The 19,100-nt window shown below is 37.1% G+C and overlaps 1 protein-coding gene across 1 annotated transcript; it reads left to right on the top strand.

Moving 5' to 3' along the window:
• The first annotated feature begins 3,240 nt into the window (after positions 1-3,240).
• Positions 3,241-16,786, top strand: FAM81A (family with sequence similarity 81 member A). The gene is made up of 8 exons (XM_085303703.1): positions 3,241-3,298; positions 4,570-4,843; positions 5,615-5,733; positions 11,613-11,742; positions 14,098-14,204; positions 15,442-15,577; positions 15,980-16,175; positions 16,624-16,786. The coding sequence occupies exons 1-8, from the start codon at positions 3,252-3,254 to the stop codon at positions 16,761-16,763; spliced, it is 1,149 nt and encodes a 382-aa protein (XP_085159829.1). The 5' UTR covers positions 3,241-3,251; the 3' UTR covers positions 16,764-16,786.
• Positions 16,787-19,100: the final 2,314 nt, after the last annotated feature.

Below are 19,100 nucleotides of genomic sequence, written 5' to 3'. Positions count from 1 at the left end.
CGAGGCTCGAGCGGCGCCGGGGGCAGCGCGGCCGCGCGGCGCCTGCGGAGCAGCCAGCGGGGCTCCTACCGTCGGAAGGGAAGAGCGGCCGCGGCGCCCGGCCGGGCAAGCGGGCAGGCTGCCCTGCTCCCCGCGCGGCGGGGGCAGGTCGCGGGGCTGCCCTGTGCCTCAGCTCTCCACCAGCGAGCTACGGCCAATAACGCCCCCAGGGGAACAGCCCGGCCCTGCCTCCCAGGGACGCTGTCGGAATGAAGGGGCCAGGCGCTCGGGGCGCGCAGGCATGAGCCTCGTGCGCGACGCTGATACGCAGATTATAGCAGAACATGGAGAACTGAACTACTCCAGCTGCGATTATCTGTTACAAAAGGAGAAGTGGAGAACCGACCRAAAATAAACACGCGGGGTGGCCTGCTGAAGCAGGGAAGGGACGCCCCAGCGCAGATAACGAGGAGTGAGCTCGGTAYCGCTCACAGTGCTGCTTTAGCATGTCCCAGGCACATTTTTTTTCCCCAAGCCTTCACATGCCTGGGATCGGCAGCTTACACAAACAATAAAGAAGTATTATAGGTTTGTATGGAATAGGTGTTTTAAATCTCAAGTAAACTGTTATTTTTGGCAATGAGGCTTACCGTTTCTAACCAGGAAAGAAATCTTTGTCTCTTCCCTGGAATGAGGATATTTGGAATATTCAGTAGATTTAATAAATCACCCCAAATTTATTGGGGTAATATATTATGGTTCAAATTACTATGATAATATCAAACAGGAAACAACTCCATTAAAAAAAATTAAAAAATAAAAGAAAACTGAACACTTAAAGCCAGCATTTCAACTGATATCTACCTGCTGCTATCAGGTTTGCACTATTAAATCTGGAGCTATGTCAAATTACACTCCTCATGTTTTATCCTGGGCATTAGAACTTATTTTTTCTTTTAGTTTATATTTATTACTTTGCATGGGTAGCACACATGGTCATAATGAGGGAGTATGTCATTAATTCTGATACCTAACTATTACTTTTTACTAGAAATATCTCCAAACCGCAACAAAGTTTAGTACGATTGCTGAACAGGATTCTTATGCTTCCTTTCTGGATGTTGGAGCAGATCGAACCAAGAAATCTGATGGATGGTTGAGAGAGATTTCAGTGTGTACTGAGTGATGTGCTTAAATTAACAATGCCAAACGAATGAGAAGTCCATCTGCGTACATTCTGTTTCATGTGCACAGTTTCTCCAGACATTCGTGTTTAGCTTTATGGCTAATGGCAGTCAGGAAGAAAAAGTAAAAACTTCAAGCAATCCTACGCTAATTCTGCTCCAAATGTTCTTTTGAATTGATATGAAATGCATATCAAAGGCCATAGGATGAAACCACTGTGAGTTGAGGTCTTTTTGTTTGGCTGTTTTTTATAGAGAGTATCCCACTAAGGTATTGCTAGATGTACATTTTATAGACTTTAATATTTGTTCTTAGTTTTTTCAGGTAGCATCCAGTGCTTTGCTGCTGTAATAAGCGTAGCTCTGCTTAAGTCAGTGGGGTAGTCCTGTGTTTACAGTTAAACTGTGTTTAATGCTTTGCTGCATCAAGATCATTAAAATGTGTTATGTCCCAGAGGTCTAAGAACAAACGAGCTCAGACCTGCTAAGAGCTCAGGCTCTGCACCAGGTTACTGTATAGCCCCTCAGCGCAGTTAGGAGTAGCTCCCTCGGGCTGATGGAGGCGAAAAGGGAACTCGGCGCGTGGGCACGGGGCTGCCGGCCTGGCCGCTCCGTGCCAGTGGAGACCTCTGAGCGCAGCAGTCATCGCAAGCATCCCCGGCTCTTACACYGCGCTTCCTACTCAGGGGCATGTAAGAACTTTTAAACAAGGAGGTAGGTATCGTTACCTCCGCTTTAAATATAGTGAAAATCAAGTCATTAGACACGGAAATAACCCGTCCAAAGTCATTAGGATCACAGACTGCGCAAGGAATTATAATCAGATCTTCTGAATTCCAGTCTAGTGCCGTTGCTGCTCGGCAACCCAGCCTCTCTTAAAACTATGTTTTTTTCTAATTTGTAGTTTCTGAAGCACTTTGCTATAAAAAGAACACGCATACTGTGACARTGTTTGCTCGCCGTTTTTTAGGCAGTGCCTTCATACGTTTCTAACGTACAAACATGCTTTGCATTTTGAGATTTCCAAGGATACTCCTACCACTTTCTTATATTCAGAAGCTCATGACTTTGTTTAAACAACCCTGATATTCCATTTCCATTTGCACAGCATATTGCACCAGGTTTCATCAGCACTTGCAGAATTGTTTTTACGGATCAGCCTTTAGTTTTCAGTGAGTATTATAGTATCCCAGAATTCAGAATCAGGCCTCCAGCAGGACATTCATGCTCATTCATGCCATCTTTATATTTAAAAATATGCATTTGTTTTACATAGGGCAGAGTAGTTCGATTTGATTAAAGCTAGCAACCTTTTTTTGAATTTTTGTCATCAGAGCAAAGCTACCGAGCCATATACTGGTTTCACTTACAGTAAGACATCTAAAATGTCTTACTGAAGCTATTTAACAGAGCTATCCTGCTTCAGTGTCTATCACAGTCTGGCTGATTACATCTAAMAATTAAAAACAATTTCTACACTTATTACATACAAAGTATGGCCACTCAGATTTGAAAACAAATAGTTAAAAGACTGTTTTGCCAAATTATAGTGATCACTAACACATTTCAGTTAGGTATCTGGCTGCCAGTATTTTTACGTGAAGAATACCTTATCCCTAATATTCTGTTGCCACAAAATATTTTTATTGAGCTCTTTAGCCCATGCATTCTTAAGCTTTACTATAATCTTGTATATCTTACTTTTGTATTCACTGATTAATAATGTCTGAGACCAGTAGACAGATGGGGGAAAAGGAGTTTGTTCCTGTTCTGCCAAACCAGTTCTGTGGGTCAACAGCAGATTTCAGTTTCAAGGCTGTCAACTTTCCCCTTTTCAGGAGCATTGTTTTTCCTATCAAAGGCTTTTTAGCTGTTCTTATTTTTCATTCTTTTGCTCTGTTGTATCAATTTTCATATGCATTTATTCCATAAGTGATTTTTAAATTCTTTTAAGATCAGAATTGTCAGCATAATCTTAAACTTTAAAGGTTCACATAAAGCAAAAGCATTAAGTCATTTCACTGCCAGATATAAATTGTTAAATAATTCAATATATTCTTTTTCAACAGACAAATTATTGACCAGAAAATGGCCCAGCGAAGCCCTATCTTCCCGACTCTTGCCCATTCTGAAAGGTACAGTCTGGAATGTAAAACATAAAATCTTCATATTGCAGAACATTATGTGTCTCTCTTAAGCCCCTATTTATAGTAATGCTGTCATTTTGAACTTTAGCGTTTAGTAAGCAAAGTGAAATACTGAGGAGTCATTCCAATCATGGCCCAAATCACAATTCTTTACTTGGCTTTTACTTAACCCTTTTTCAAGAAAAATAAATAGCTTAAACTGTAACTGAATAAAAGTCCAAGGATACTATACTTTGGCCAAATTCTTCTAATAGTATTGAGAAGTGTGAAAAGTCAAGGCAAGAACTGGCCTTTGCTAGCCCTTACATATCTCTATCAACATCATTATGGTGATGATCACAGTAAATTGTGAATTTGGCTCATTAACATGAAACAGCATGGAAGACACACAGTAAATAACAGTTTGAAGAAAAAGATCTCTTCTTTTAAAAGAGGTTGATTTGTATCTTCAGCCTATACTTCTGAAAAATTTCCTTTATTCTTTACAGAACACAGCTGCTGAAAAAGATTGCATGCATCAGTAGCCTGACTTTAAGTTTGAGCATCCATGAGCTCCCATGGTTTTTCATGGATGCAAAGCAGTGCAGAGCTCTTTTTTCTTTCTTTCTTTTTTTTCTTTTCTTTTTTTTTTTTTTTTTTTTTTTCAGAATTTGACTTTTAAGACTATAAGAAGCCCTATGAGAAGCCCATATAATTTTGCTCCCTCCTCAGTTTCTACATTTGTTCCTGTCCCATATATGGCAGGACAAGCTTCTGTATAGTATTACAGTTTAGCCATTACATACAGAAAAAAGAAATAGACACAAGCTACTACTTTTCATTCTTGGTCTATTTTTTATTTAATTTGCAACAAGTACTTCCTACAGTTACTGCTTTGATTAAGACTGAGTGAAGATGAAAACTGTACAGACAAAGAGYGTTACTTATAAAATTCAATAAAAGTGTGTTGAGTTTGGGTTTTTAATTGAATTATCATTCTGGACTGCAACTACTTTTATAATGCTCATGTCCCTCTGTTAAGGTCCTATCCCGTGCAAGCTTCCTTAAAGAGTAGGAAAAACATCCTGACCTGCCTTTGTACCAGGTACATGTAGTCGCAAACAGTAGATCTATTTATTTGTAGCAGTGGGCCCTCTTCCAGTGAGTATTTTGGTGTTTCTTCCCAGTACTGCTACTGAGATAGCATCCGAATGTCTCCAGCTAAAAGACATTACGAGTTTTATGTGAGCACTTAACAATATCCGAATATTCGTCACCAGACGGGTTCGAAACATACCACTGCACAGCCAAGCGTTGACAGCAGTCCCATTGGCATCTGCAAGCCTAGTGGATCAGCTAGAAGACAGGATCCTAAGCCATGAGAAAACAACGGCAGCCCTTGTGGAGCATGCCTTCCGCATTAAGGAGGACATTGTTTCCACTTTGCACAGAATGCAGAACAAAGGCGGCGGCGACCGCTTGGCTCGACAGCTCTTAGAAGAACACATCCGAAACATAACTGCAATAGTGCGGCAGCTTAATCGGGACATTGAGGTATGTTCAGATTTTTTCATAGGACTAATATCATTCCAGCTACTTATTCCTTCTAATTTAGTAAGAATGTTTAGCACAGGATAAGTGAAATTAAGATAAGATCTGAAGATCCTGTAGGCTTGGAAGTTGTTTTTATAATTTGAAAAACTGTTTGCAAATTATGTAATTCTTTCAATAGCTACGAAAATAGTTCAGGGTATTATCATATAAACATAGAAACCTTTGTGCTTTCAAGAGCAACATGGAAAATCTAGAGAAAATGAATTAATGTTACACTAATACCCAGCTCAACTTCAGTCCAAAAGCTGCATTGCATAAACACTACGAAATGCCTGAGTTCTGCAATAACCTTTCTTTCACTTCCGACTTACTGACAACACAAGTAACCGAACCCAAGCACTCATTTTTATGAGCTAATTATATGCAGATATGTGATTTCAGGTCTGACATCTGCTGCAATGAGTAACACGGGTGCAGTGGGAAAAACAGATGCATAAATGTTAATATTTGAAGTCTTCATTCCAACGTCAAGGTACACTTTATACAGATGATAGTATTTTATGTGCAGATCACACAGTAAAAATAAAAAATAATACGAAAGAAAGAACAAACAAACCTAAAAATAACTGGTTCAGTATGATACAAGACAAAGACTTTATTTAAGTATTAATAAAACCATATCTGATTTTACTGAACTACTGAAAAATAAGGAATGACATGTACATTAAATGGGACATAATGAATTTGTATTTGCATATGAATGCCTTGTAGATGCTGCAGGAACAGATACGTGTCAGAGATAATCTCAGCTATGGAACAAATTCTACCCTAAAGAGTCTGGAAATGCGGCAGCTTTCTGGTTTAGGAGATCTTCGGGGAAGAGTTGCAAGGTAAATGACAATACAGAATTATATTTTGAGGACTAGTTAATGTTGTTTTTGTCTTGAAGCATGAATGTCAATGTTATTGATAATAGTCTGAATTCAGCTTCGGCAAAATTTCCAGGATAATATTGCTGTTTTCAAGAATACAAATAATAACCCAGCATTCCAGTATTAAATATTAACAAATATGACCCTTAATTTTTGAAATTAACTTTGAGTAAATAACCTCAGATTCCATAGCCATTTGGTTTTGGTTTAGCTTTAGAAATTACCATGGTTAGACTAGTCTTTAAATTAATTAGCACAATTACTACAAAGGCAGCATGGAACAGTCTGCACTTGTAAAGAACACAGTAATTGCACATTTTTTGCATATATTTTTAGAAGTAAAAATATGTGCATTAAGTTATCGGTTAGCCATTTTAAAAATAACAGGGGCTACCTGATATATAGGGAGCAGAAAAGCATATAATAATAGAGGTTTTCCAAGCTACTTCAAAGTCCTAGTTACAACTGTGCATAGTCTTGAAGTTGCACCATCACTGGCACTTTTGCAAACATACACAAAACAAAAATGTTTGCTTAAGTGTCCGTAAAGATGAATTCAAAAGATGGAGGATTTATACAACTACAGAAAAGGACCTAATCTGGTATTTTGCCTGGTAATTTCAGTGGAATTACACTTATCCTGAGTTTGTCCTATTATCTATATTGTATAAATTTTTTTTTTTTTTTTTGCACAACCTGTTTGGCACCTCAGCTGATTTACTGATACCTTCAATAGCCTACAAAAAGTACTCAGAGGGATTTTCCTTTAATTACAGTTTTCTGTTGGATTGTTCAATTGTTTGTCTTGGGTAGTCCAAAGTTTTCCACAATAACTTCACAGTCTACTTCCTAAAGAATACTGCAGAGAGGTTTTAAATATTCACTACGCACCTGATTTTTTTAAAAAGTTACACACTGTCCTTTAATAAACAGGAATGAACTAGATAGGTTTATTTGTCAGATCAGAAAAGCAATTAAGAAATATTTATATGCTACTGAGGAATCCCCACCAAATTTACATGCCTTGATCTGTTTTCTTTATGTAAAAGGCCCACTTTGAGATCCTACAAGATGCTGAGAAAGGTCCATACGTGAACAGTCACTCACGCATATAGTGCCTTTGCTTTCAAAAAGAAAAATCACATGAAAAAGCATGTGCCAACACAGGCCTCACGATGGGGCTCTACATGACTGAGTACTTGAAATGGGGAATGGTGAAGGACTAGCACAGCCTTTGCTAGGATTTCTTCCATTTACTTACTTAGGGCAACTCCCTTCTATTTTGCTTGGGTTGCAACTTACTTGAAAATTTTAAGACTCTACCAAGCTGCCTTACGCCAGACTGTGCAATGAATGTCGCATGCTTGTGCTGATTACCATAAAAAAATCTTTTTACCGTCTTCTAACTGTTACCTTCTATTCAGCATTATGCACTCTACATAAAAACTTTCCTTGTGTGCAGAAGAAAATTAGCTTTCCTTAATCAGAAATCAAATTAAAGCAGTGGTTCATGAGAGATGGTCATTGCCCTTATTTATTTAGTTTCTACTATGAAAATCAGTGTTCATGTGAATAATGATTATGGTAGTATCTAGAGATCATGAGTAAGATTGCAATATTACGCTATTGGTGCTATAAAAGTACTTAATAGAAGTTTTCCCTATGAAACACTTTCTGATTACTCTATCCAATGTTTGTTATATAGAAAGGGATGAACTCACTGAATAAAATTTTTCTTTAATGATCTCTTCAGCAAAATCCAAGAAGTGCATCTGGTCTCATTGGCTTTCAGATGAGGTCAAAGACTGAAACCTTAGAAATATGATCAAGTTACCGTGGGTTACCAACTTACTGGGCATCAGCTAAGCCTGCTCTGAGCCATAGTTAAGGTGCTATGCATGGCTTTGGCTCTAGTGAAAGGAGGCTAATCTAACTGAACTCAAACCTCACATTTGCTCTAGGCTAGAAGCGTGCACATGAACAATTGCTGTGACTCAGTTTGTATGTGGTAACTGATGGCAAATTGCGTATGTCTGAGCTTTTTGATCCTGCACAAATTCTAGTCTCAATGTCATAATTCTGGCCAAATTTCAATTCCACTAATAACAGGCATACTAAATATCCCATTCAACTTCAGTATTGGAGAGAGTATTATTTATTTCCCAATACCAACTGTTCTGTAACGTATCAATACATCATTGCACAGCTGTCCTGTTAATTCCCGAGGATTGCTGCTTTTAATGGTGAGAAAAGGGATCGCTCCATGCACGTGTAGTTCTGGAGCACAGCTCCCAAACCACACTACCCACCATCTGGAGAAGTGGGATTCAGACAGACCTCACACGTGAGCTCACCTGCATCACCAGATGAACTAAAAACCCTTGCATGGGAAGGCTGGATCTACACTGCAGTTCATGTCTCTGGGCCATTTCTAATTATGTATTGTTTATCTACGGATGTAATGATAAAACATCATTACAGTGGTCAGCATAAATGATGCTGTGCATTTTTCCAGCACCCATCATTATTATCAATTTTAATATAAGCAGTTAACCTTATTAAATTCAGTGACATATTACTAGAAGAGTTGATAGACCCATTACTCCAGCCTTGTGTCCCCAATGTTGAATAGTTCTATATAACACAGATTTACCGATTTTATTTCTAGTGATAATAGACAAGGAGTACTGACCTATTATTTATGTACAAAATATCCCGTGGCCTATGACATTTGTCTGGAAAGTCTACCCCAGGCAGCGCTGTCAGAACAGTAGCAATAGCTGTCTCTAGAGGCTGGCTGATACCTGAAACCTCCAGAGAAGTGGCAACTATACATGCATAGACGGGGCCTACTTTGCATATGCTGTTGATTTTTATGAGCATTATCGATCTGATTCATTCTACATGACCTGGACATATCACATGTAGTCAAAAWTTTTTTTTTCTGCACTGCACAATAAATCTGATGCATCAGGGAGGCACTACATGTATGATCTTGGTAAGGACAAAAAATCTGCCACACTCTGGGTACCTGCTGTGCRGGAGACGGGCACAGAGAGACCCACGTGGCCTTGCAGGTCCAGGCTATTCAGAATCTACAGCTCTCCTGTGCTTGCCCAGCARAGACCCTGGACATACCAACCTGGTTTTCAGCTCCTTGTTTTTTCACTGAAATTTTGCCATTTTAATTGAAACATCTCCTGTTATAATAACACAAAAATATTATAAATGTATACATGCCATAATGGCACATCTACATAGCATCGTATTGCAGATTAGTGACGTAGTTCTCAGCCTTATCTAGTCACTGATGATACAGAACAACCACCATCAGGTTTTGATTTCTTAAAGATCACCACCAACAAAAATACTCTACAGTGTGCCAGAAAAATAACTACTGCACACTATGATTTGGAAGACAATTTTTTGAAAATGTCACTGTTTATATCAAACATTATTGGTTTCTGGAATTATACTACATTCTGAAGCTGGGAATACTTGGCACTACAAAATCATCTCTCCATTTATTCTCCATTTACTGATTGCACRTAAGTACAGATCTTGGTAATTGGAACTTTTAGAAAATGCCCTCCAAAAAAACAAACCCATTCTAATGCATATTTGCCCCAAAATTCAGCAGTGTGTGCTTGCAATTGCACATGAAAAATGACAATGGGTTGTTTGTATGACCTACTTCAACATTTCAGGCATGAAGACAGAATTATTGATTGTACATTTCTTTGTACAAAATGGCTTTGCATACAATCTTAACTGTTGTGTGAGCAAGCTGGAAGTACACCTTTTTTAATTGACTTTTTATATCCTTATCCTCAGCAATTATGGTTTTGACTAGTATTCCTCCTAGAATTCTAATTTCTCATTGCTTTCCATGCACTTTTAAGATGACCAAACTTCAAAAGTTGTTTTCAACTTCTATCTTTATATTCATACTCCACTAGCTACACTTACACAGACAGTCCAATTTAGAAAAAGATTTTATAGTCACTTTATCATGAATCTTTAAAGAAATGCCAAAATGGAACTTTCAGAGATAAGAAAGGCCATGGGATTTAAAATTCATTTCAACTTTGTTTTAAATGGTGTTGATTACAGTATCCCTGTATATTACCAAATAATTTCATTAATATATGCTAGGCTGACACTAGCATAACACAGATTAGAACTTTTAATATTTTATAGTTACCTTACAAATGAATGACCTTTCTGATCACGTGAGTGCCACAGAGAAGAGATGCACTGTAATCAAATCTAAAACAATAATTTGCCTTAAAAACAATTGCAGATGCCTGCTGTTCACATTTGCTATAGTAGCTGCAGAGCCGCTGCTTTTTATAGTTTCTCTCCTGCCTCAGGGAAACAAAACTAACCACTTACCTGAGTCCTTAGGCTTTTGGTGAGTAGATACAAGATGATTTAATTCCTCTTGTTTTCTCTGATTGTAACAACATGGAGAGATTTGGCTCCTCATCTTTCCGAAGAGGCAGCCTGACTGTAAGATCTACAAGTATGATCCATTGCTATGTAAATGTTAGCTAGTCTTTCTTCAGATATTACTAATTGTTCCCACTATATTGAGCTGCTAAGTGATTTTTCTACAGTTTTTCTAGTTTTAATGCATTATTTTGCAGTACTTATTATTTTTGTATTGAAATTGTACCATATTATTAAGCGGATGCTCTATTTGTCACTTTAGCTATTACTTTGCCTTTATGTTTGATGATAATAATGGTAGTTACTATAATGGAGAAGAAGAAAATGCATGTTGAAGTGAAAGCTTTCTAACTGAAATGTGACTTTAAAAAAACATTTAAAATGTGTCACTGGTTTGTGCAATGACTTAAACTGCCATAGTTGTCCAATTTTACTGCCTTTTTCTCTCYAAAATTGTCAACTGCTGCCTGTTCTACATGAGTTTCATGTATCAGATTTAACTCTGGCCATTATATATTTCCCTTAACAGAATATATACATGACTCATACTTCTCAGAGGTCTTACTCCTGGAATTACAGTACCTATATTTTCACAGCTCAGTTAATGCCCTTATTGTATTTCTGTAGATGAAACCCATCTGACAAAATCATTTTTGAAATGTGGTAGAAAATGCACAGATTCTATAGCACATTTGTCCTGAAAAGGTGATTGCATAGAGAAATGTTCCAATGTGAAGAGTGGAGTCAATAATAAGTATCTTTCAGTACCGCTTTTCTTAGTCTTTAGTGAGACAAAATTGCCATTGCTTTAAATGACAGTTTTAGCTAAATATAGGTCAGTGGCTGTAATTCGCCTCACATTGCTTACTACATTAATTATGTACTGCTATTCTGCAAACAAAAGTATAACTAAGAATGCAAACCTCAGAAGAACACAGTTACAATACAGAAAAATGGTCTTCATAATTATTTTTCATTAATAAATAAACTCTGTGAAGTGCCTTACTGAAATCAAGCTAAAGACCAAATTATACACAYGTTAGCATCTGTCTGGTAGAGTAAGGGAAAAATTTAAGTCACTGAAATCCTACACCTTTGAATTTCTAATGTGATTTTCCCAATTCTGATAACAACAGAGTTAATATATATTCTATCAGAGCTGAGAAAATAGGAGTGTGCTTGTTAGACTATTTGACTCCTATTCCCATTTGAGAGCAATTTTCTGAATATTACAAGATACACCAGCATTTCTTAGAACCTTGTAAGATGATGGTTTGCTAGACAGCAGAGCACTTTCACAGAACACCCATTCTGGAATGCAGAATTTTAAAAGCCTGGCCTTACATTTTATTCAGCTGCTGACTGATATTCATTTATCCAAACAGGTGTGATGCTGGGTTAGCCAGACTGTCTGCAGAGCATAAAATTACATACGAAAGACTTCAGAGCCTAAGTAAAGATCAACACACCTCTAAACTGATCTTAGAATCTAAAGTCAAAGAGGCAGAAATACAGGTATGGTACGTAGACCAAAGTGCTCCGTGTACGGGTGAGAATCATCATCTAATTCACACAGACACCAGTGTTGTTGGCCGTTATCACAGGAGGTCACAGATTTACAAATGGAGAGATATCTGCTCAGAGTCCTTATCAGATTGAATTCTGGTACCAAGCTACATTCTTGTATTGGTCTAACTGAAGGGAAAAAAATAAGTCCTTAGCTGGCTGCCTTTAGCATGCTGTGTAAAGGAGGCTAGTATCATTTTAAAGGTACCTAAAAGAACTCCTGGAATGAAAAAACTTCAGTGATTACTAAAGAGAAGACTTTATTGAGGGAAAATTATTAACACAGAAGCCGTACAAAACTACGGTAAAAATACAGGCACCAGCATTTCTTGCTGTATGTTTTGATTTCTGCAAACACTTTACCTGAAATGTTCATCAGGATCACAAGCCTATTCCAAGGACTGGATTGTTGGAAGTGATGCTATAACCTATTGCCTCCTATTTCTGCCTCCTTTTCAGCAGAAATGCAAGTGAGAGTAGAACAATTTCTGGTTTCTGTACTGTTATATGCTCTGATGCAGTCTAGATCTATGTCTGGGAAATTAATAACTGCTAACTACAATAGGTAAACTCATAGAATTAACCAACTGTCAGAAAGCAAAATCTGTCCCAGCATATTTATTTCTTGGAGTTGGGCAGAAAAGACATCAATGGAGACACTCTCTGTGATTCTGTCATATTTAAAGGTTTAAAAAATAGAAAGTCTAAGTTCCATAATCTATTATAGGACGAGGATCACTCTGTATCTTCTGAAGTGGCAAGCAAGCACTTCAATCATATACAACAAAAATTGCGCTGTCGCATCACTCAAAGCTTGGTTTAGATGGGACATTTGTTTTCTTTGTGTGTGTGTGTGTATGTGTGTGTCTGTGTGTGTGTGTCTGTGTGTGTGAATGCCACAAATAAAGAAACGGTACATTTTCTGCACTTACTAAATTATTACAAATATTTTATAAACTGACAACATGTTATGCTAAGGAACACAAATATCACAAGATATTTTGAAAAAAAATCTGGTAAATTAAAAACATAGTTTTAAGTAGCAACTTATAAAATTTAAATTTCACAAAGACTGTGACTTGGCCTCCTGGAAACAAGAGGTCTGTTGTCCTTTACCTCTGGCAGAATGAAACAGCATTGTGGCCAAGAAGAATTTAGGCCTAGAATGAAGACGTAACATCTCCTACTATATGTGCATGGACATTAATAGCTATTAGGGATATTCTGCTACAGATTCAGCTCTTACAAATGCAAACTGGGGAAAAGAAAGGTGAAGTGGAGAAAGTATCTGTATGTTTGTGTCATACTAAGAGACTTGGATATTTATATGACCGAAGTACATATTTATTATAAAAATAGATCATATCTCATGCATAGCCATGTCCTTTCATCCACCCTCTCTCCCCCAGCTCTTTTCATACCTTAGAAGTACATTTGGGACAATGGAGTTGAGTCTTGGCCTTCTCAGCCTGATATCATGTGTATGTGAACATGTTTTTGAAGGTGTGCAATACAGAGCTAGCTTGTGGTACTGTGACTCCAGTAATCGGTCTGCTGGGGTTTCCTTCCACCATGTATGAGACTGGAAGGGAGCGCCAAATGCAAGCAGGGGCTTATGGCATTAAGGATTCTACGTACCTGCATCTCAGTGTCTTCCCATAATCCCAGGCAACAAAGCCACTTTACATCTTGATTCTACAGCAAGTAAATGGTTGAAATTGACTTTAGCTTGCTTGGAAGACTCTGTATAGTACCTTGGCATGTTAACATGCTAGGAACATTGTCGTGAATCTTGTAAAATCAGATACATGCCAGTAAATATAAAATAGAACTTTGTAAAATTGTGATGATTGTTTTGTGAGAAATATTTTATGTTAGTAATAGGATATCTCCAATTAAATCCAGAAATTTTATCAATATAACAGCCATTATATATTGAGTGCTGAATAATATCACCCAGTATTAGTGGAGTGCTATGCTATTCATTTTCCCAGCTTGTGTGTTATGTTTAGATGTAGGGATCTTGTGAATTCAGGTATCTTGAAAGAGAGCAGGCAAATGCTTTTAAGGCAAGAGTGTTCAAGTTAATTACGACTGACAAATTACAATTTTCTCAATGTTGCTGCTTTTGTTTTGTGAAATGGTGTATTTTTCATGCTAAAAAGAAGTGCAGATTTGATAATTTTGGAAATGTCAGCAAAATTGGCCCTTCTTAATATCTCCTCTAGTATTATGAAAACGTCCCAAATGAGAATATGTGATAAGATCTTGTCGAAAACTAGTAAATTCAGAATTCTGTTCCAGATTTCTCATCTTCTGAGCAGAGTAGAGCAATCAATAATGCAACAGGAAGCGAAGCTGAAGATCGCCTACAAAGAGAGCAACCAACAGCTCCACCTGCTGGACACTAAGTGAGTAGTCGCCTTACGGGAAAACCTGTCTTGTCCCCACCATACGACCCGAAAACCAGAGACCCTTTGCACGGCTGTAATCTTCAAGTAAGGGACAGGTCTACGAAAGCATTTAGCTGTCTAAGTATGTACATGTCACRTAGTGTGTCAAGTGGCACTGGTTTTCAATGAGAAATAAGGCCCTAATCTGGTTAGGCATTTTCGAAAATCCCATTAAGCCCCTAGCTAAATATTCAAGCAGAACTTGTATTAAAGAAAGAGTATAGTAAGTATTTTTGTAGAAGCAGCCTGGTACCATTTTGCAAGGAACCATGTAAAGCAAAGAACAGCACATGAGCACATGTGGGTGCTGAGCTGGGCACACCGAAAAGCCAATCCCACAGTTCACCAAGGGTTACTGCTTTAAATTGGCTGCAGAAATATGTATACAATTACCTCAAACACCTGAATTATCCTTGATGAACTAACAACGCTAACAGCTAAGAATTTAAACTACTACTAGACATTTATAGGCATATACTTAATCCAAACATGGACTCCTCTCCATGCACTTCATCCAGAGGCAATTCTGGTTTAAACTGCCCTTCTCTTTCCCCCTTCCTGCTTATTGCCATCCTCATGCAATCCCATCAGTTATGTCAGTAAAACTATTTAAAAAAAGAGAGAAGAGAACCAGATTGCAACCATTCACTATAAAAAAAGGGTTTCTTTTTCTTCCTTTGATCTTTTCCCCAGACTGTCTAAAAAAAGTTTTACTGGCACAAGTGGTTGGTGTAAACTTGAGGTAGGTATAGGTGACATGAGTCAGGACTACACAAACTGTCACTGCTACTAGAAGAAAAGGTCGTCAAATCCGTATTCAGACTTAAGATCCATGGACATGAAGATTATAACATGAATGGGTGATCCCATTCTGTTTCCTAAATTGAGAAGAATTTGCATCTGTATTAGCAGCATATATATTATTTGCATCTGTATATGAGGCATACTGCCTCAAAATGTTGTGATGTGGTTCACACAAATAATTGCTATTTTGTTGCATTCTCTCAGGCTTTATTTACTAAAACAATTAAATATGTTACTTTATCCAAAGCAATACCCTTAAAGTTCATAATTTCACCTTAATATGTCAAAAATGTATTAAATTATCATTCAATTTTTATGAAAATCATCATAAACAATCACTGCTGAATCAGCAAAAATTCTGCTCTATTTCCTAATTTATATTTGCTTTTAGATTAAAAAATGCTGTTGAGGAACTCAGCAGCCAGATTTTGTCTGCACGTAGCTGGTTGGAACAGGAACACGAGAGGATTGAAAAAGAGCTTGTGCAAAAAATTGACCAGTTCTCATTGACTGTTAAGGAAAACACAGTAAGTTTCAATAAAAGTTTTCAATAAAAGTTTAAATAAAAATGTTCTAATACTACTTCTCAAAAGGTACACGGAAACATTATTAATAACAATATAATGCTATTATTTGGGTGGGCTTTTCATTATCTGTGTAACTCTCAACTCTCTTCCCATTGATGTCAAATATGATGTTCACATGGCCTGAGAATCTTGAAATAAATCAGAACACTTAAATACATCACTATTTTAGCCTATAGTAAATCAAGCCAGTTTAAGATGCTTTATGAAATAAAGTATAATTCCTTACACCTTTAAATTTCACATAGGAAATGATGATTAATTAATACCTATTGCATATCTGGAAAAGACCACTCTAATTTCATATACAGAGTAACCCATTAAAATTATTTTTCTTGGCACCAGGAAATGAGTGAAAGAGCTATAGAAATGAAATTCAATCAAATGTCAGAGAAAATTGATAAAATAGAAGAGCTACAAAAGATAACCATGGAAGCACATGAAGCGAAACAGACTGAAGAAAAGATAAATGTTCGTATTGGCAAACTTCAAAATGAGATTAATGAAGATATAAAAGAAATGAAAGCTGAAGTTAATGCTGGTAGGACCATAGTTCACAAATTCTTTATTCTGAATTATGGTGACAGTGCTTGACCTATAGTAATTTGCAAAATGTGTTTGATTGTATCAAAGTAATTTTAAGGCTTTAGGGGATAGACGTAAAGGCTGTGCCTGTAGCATCCAAAAGGATTTTCACTAAATTTGAAATTCACAGCAACAAGCTATCTTATTAGCTTAGCTTTTTTTCCTCCTTATAGGAGGAATTTTTATAGGTAACTATGTACCTAGGCATAGTTAGGCTGCAATCAGGGGCGGGGGTTTTCCGCCATCAGCATGGCAGCACAATTAAAGCCCTATTTTTCTGTGGACTTTTGCTGTCCTCCTAGTATAAAAATGAACTGTTATGGTAGAAATTGTATCCTGATATTAGTTATCTCGCATTATTTTGCTTTTGATTATAAACTAATTCAACTTTCATCTGCAATCAGGATTTGCAGCTATCTATGAGAGCATTGGGTCTCTACGGCAGGTTCTAGAGGCAAAAATGAAACTTGACAAAGACGAACTCCAGAAGCAGATCCACCAGATGAAACAGGAGCTTCCACCATGGGCAGAGGCTGGACCATGATGCCAAGATTTTGTCTAAGAGCAGCTTGCTTACCTGTCTGAATAGCCAGGCTCTAACCTTGTTCCAGTCTGTAATCTAAATGAAATGCATGGATCAAATGACATGCTGCTGTCCCACAGGTCTGTATGTTGCTCTAAGTGGCAAATGCAAGCTTTTAATAGATCAACTGATAAGAACCTTTATGGCCCTCAGGTGCTGATCTGCCACTGCACTACTCCCATTAGTTTCAGGAGATTTACAACTGTGTAAAGCTGGAGTAATATATTGGTAAAGCTGGCACCTAATTTGCTAAAGGCATATCAGTGGTCTCTAGTTTTGTAGGCTTGATCAGGCAGTTATATGCTTATATATATGTATATATAAGCATCTGCACTCTCACTATTATTATTTTCTTTTTAAGGACAAAGTATAATATCAGGTTAGCAGGGTTCCCCGACAGACACAGATTAGTGTCTTTGAGGTCAATGCACATTTTACAGTGACTTTCTACACCATCAACTTCTTGGGAAACAGAATTGGCAGTGAACAGCCCAATTTTCAAAACCTAGATACCATTAGAAAACCTTTGTGTAGTTTTACAAATATTCTCTGTGCGTGTGTGCGTATAAACTGAAGAGTGTTATATAATATAGTTGTGGACTAATGACTCATGAGCAACATAATAACCTTAACTTGTGTATTTAAGTATTGTGACCTTTCTAAATTCATACGCAAGTGGACATGAGATGGGGTGAAAGATCTATATACAGTATTTTGTAACTAGGCATGTGCTCCTGTGACTTGTTCCATTATATCAGTAAAAACTTTGAAGGTTTAAAGACAAAAGTAAAAGTGATATTCTAAAATATTCTGGAGAATGTAAAGTGAAATAAAATGTTTATAATCTGCTTAGAAATTTTTACTGACAAAGTAAAAAAAATGACTTCAAATTTACGTAATTTGAATAATTTACTATATTCAAATTGGTAATTGAATTTACAGAATTTCCAAATAAAAATGGTGCTTATTTCCAGTACCACCATAAATTACACAATGAAAACCACCACCCATAAGGTGTAATAATCTAGACTGGAAAATAAATATTTTTATTTTATAAGTTCATTCATAGCTTAATACTGCTCTTAATGTTTTCAATTCTTGCAGGATTAAGCATTTATGAAGAATAAAAGGCCTCATCTGGTATCCTAATTTACAATTAATATTAGCTAGTGAACAAAAAATACTATTAGCTTACATAGGCATTACTGTTAACATACACAATAGGATATCTCTGTACTGTCTTTAATGGACTTTTCTTTTGGCCAGTATTGCTAAACAGTGTTCCTGTTGGGACAACCAATGACAAATACCTCAGCACTCCCATGAAACAGGGTTTAGCCTGTGGAGTTACCACTATAAAGACTGACTGCTCCAAAGACAGACTCACTGACTTGTGTAGGACAGCAGTGTGTGTAAAATCAAGACAATTCCAAAGTCTCTGCAGGATTAGCACCTAAGTTGGTATTCATTTCCTACATAGTTGAAAGTATTTTAATGTATCAAAAGATACCTGAAATTTTTATGACTTCAGTGTCCAGTGCTCTCCGATAACAAAACTGCCTCTCTTATTCCTATTTTGTATCACCTATGTGTTGTAAAATATTTTTACAATGACAGCTAAAGGAAAAGCCCAGTCTACTGAAGGGAGGCAACGAAATGTTTCCAGATATTTCTTAAGAAATGTCTTAAGAATTCATTCTTTCCTCATATCTGTATTCTTATCTATTCTTGAATATTTCAGTAATGTTTTGTAAAAAATATCCTAACAAGAAAAAACAAACAGAGACGGAACAAAAACTCTACAGCTTTTTTCTTCGGTAGCTGGAAATCTGTACCTGAGAGACTCTTGTATGATATGAAGCAGCATACAGGAAATCAGAGAAACAGTTTAAATATGATTTTAATAAAAATTGTTTCTCTTGTAAAGTCATGTGTGACTCATTCAGATATAAAACAACACAGAAAATACTAGCTAATTTTACTTTTGCTATTTTGAAAATATTTTTCCTAAACCTGAGTACAAGAAAACAATGAAAACTCAAAACAATATTGAAATCTGAGCTACTGTTGATCAGTGTCTTCAAATTACAAAGAAGTTCTGCTACGTGGGGGAAGACACAGGTTGGAAAATGGGAACTGTATGTCAGAAGGCAGAGAGAAACCGTGAGTTAGGCCTAGATGTACATGAACACACACATGCACACACGTTTAGCCTTCCCACATTCCCTGCTTTTCCCTAGACCGGTCTAACTGGTCTACTCAGCCATCTGTGAAAGAAACCACATACTGCTGGTCACA

The sequence above is a fragment of the Rhea americana genome, unplaced genomic scaffold (genome assembly GCF_003343005.1).
Source record: "Rhea americana isolate MKP2758 unplaced genomic scaffold, rheAme1 scaffold_2, whole genome shotgun sequence".
Classification (NCBI taxonomy): domain Eukaryota; kingdom Metazoa; phylum Chordata; class Aves; order Rheiformes; family Rheidae; genus Rhea; species Rhea americana.
This window is presented reverse-complemented; position numbering and strand designations above follow the sequence as displayed.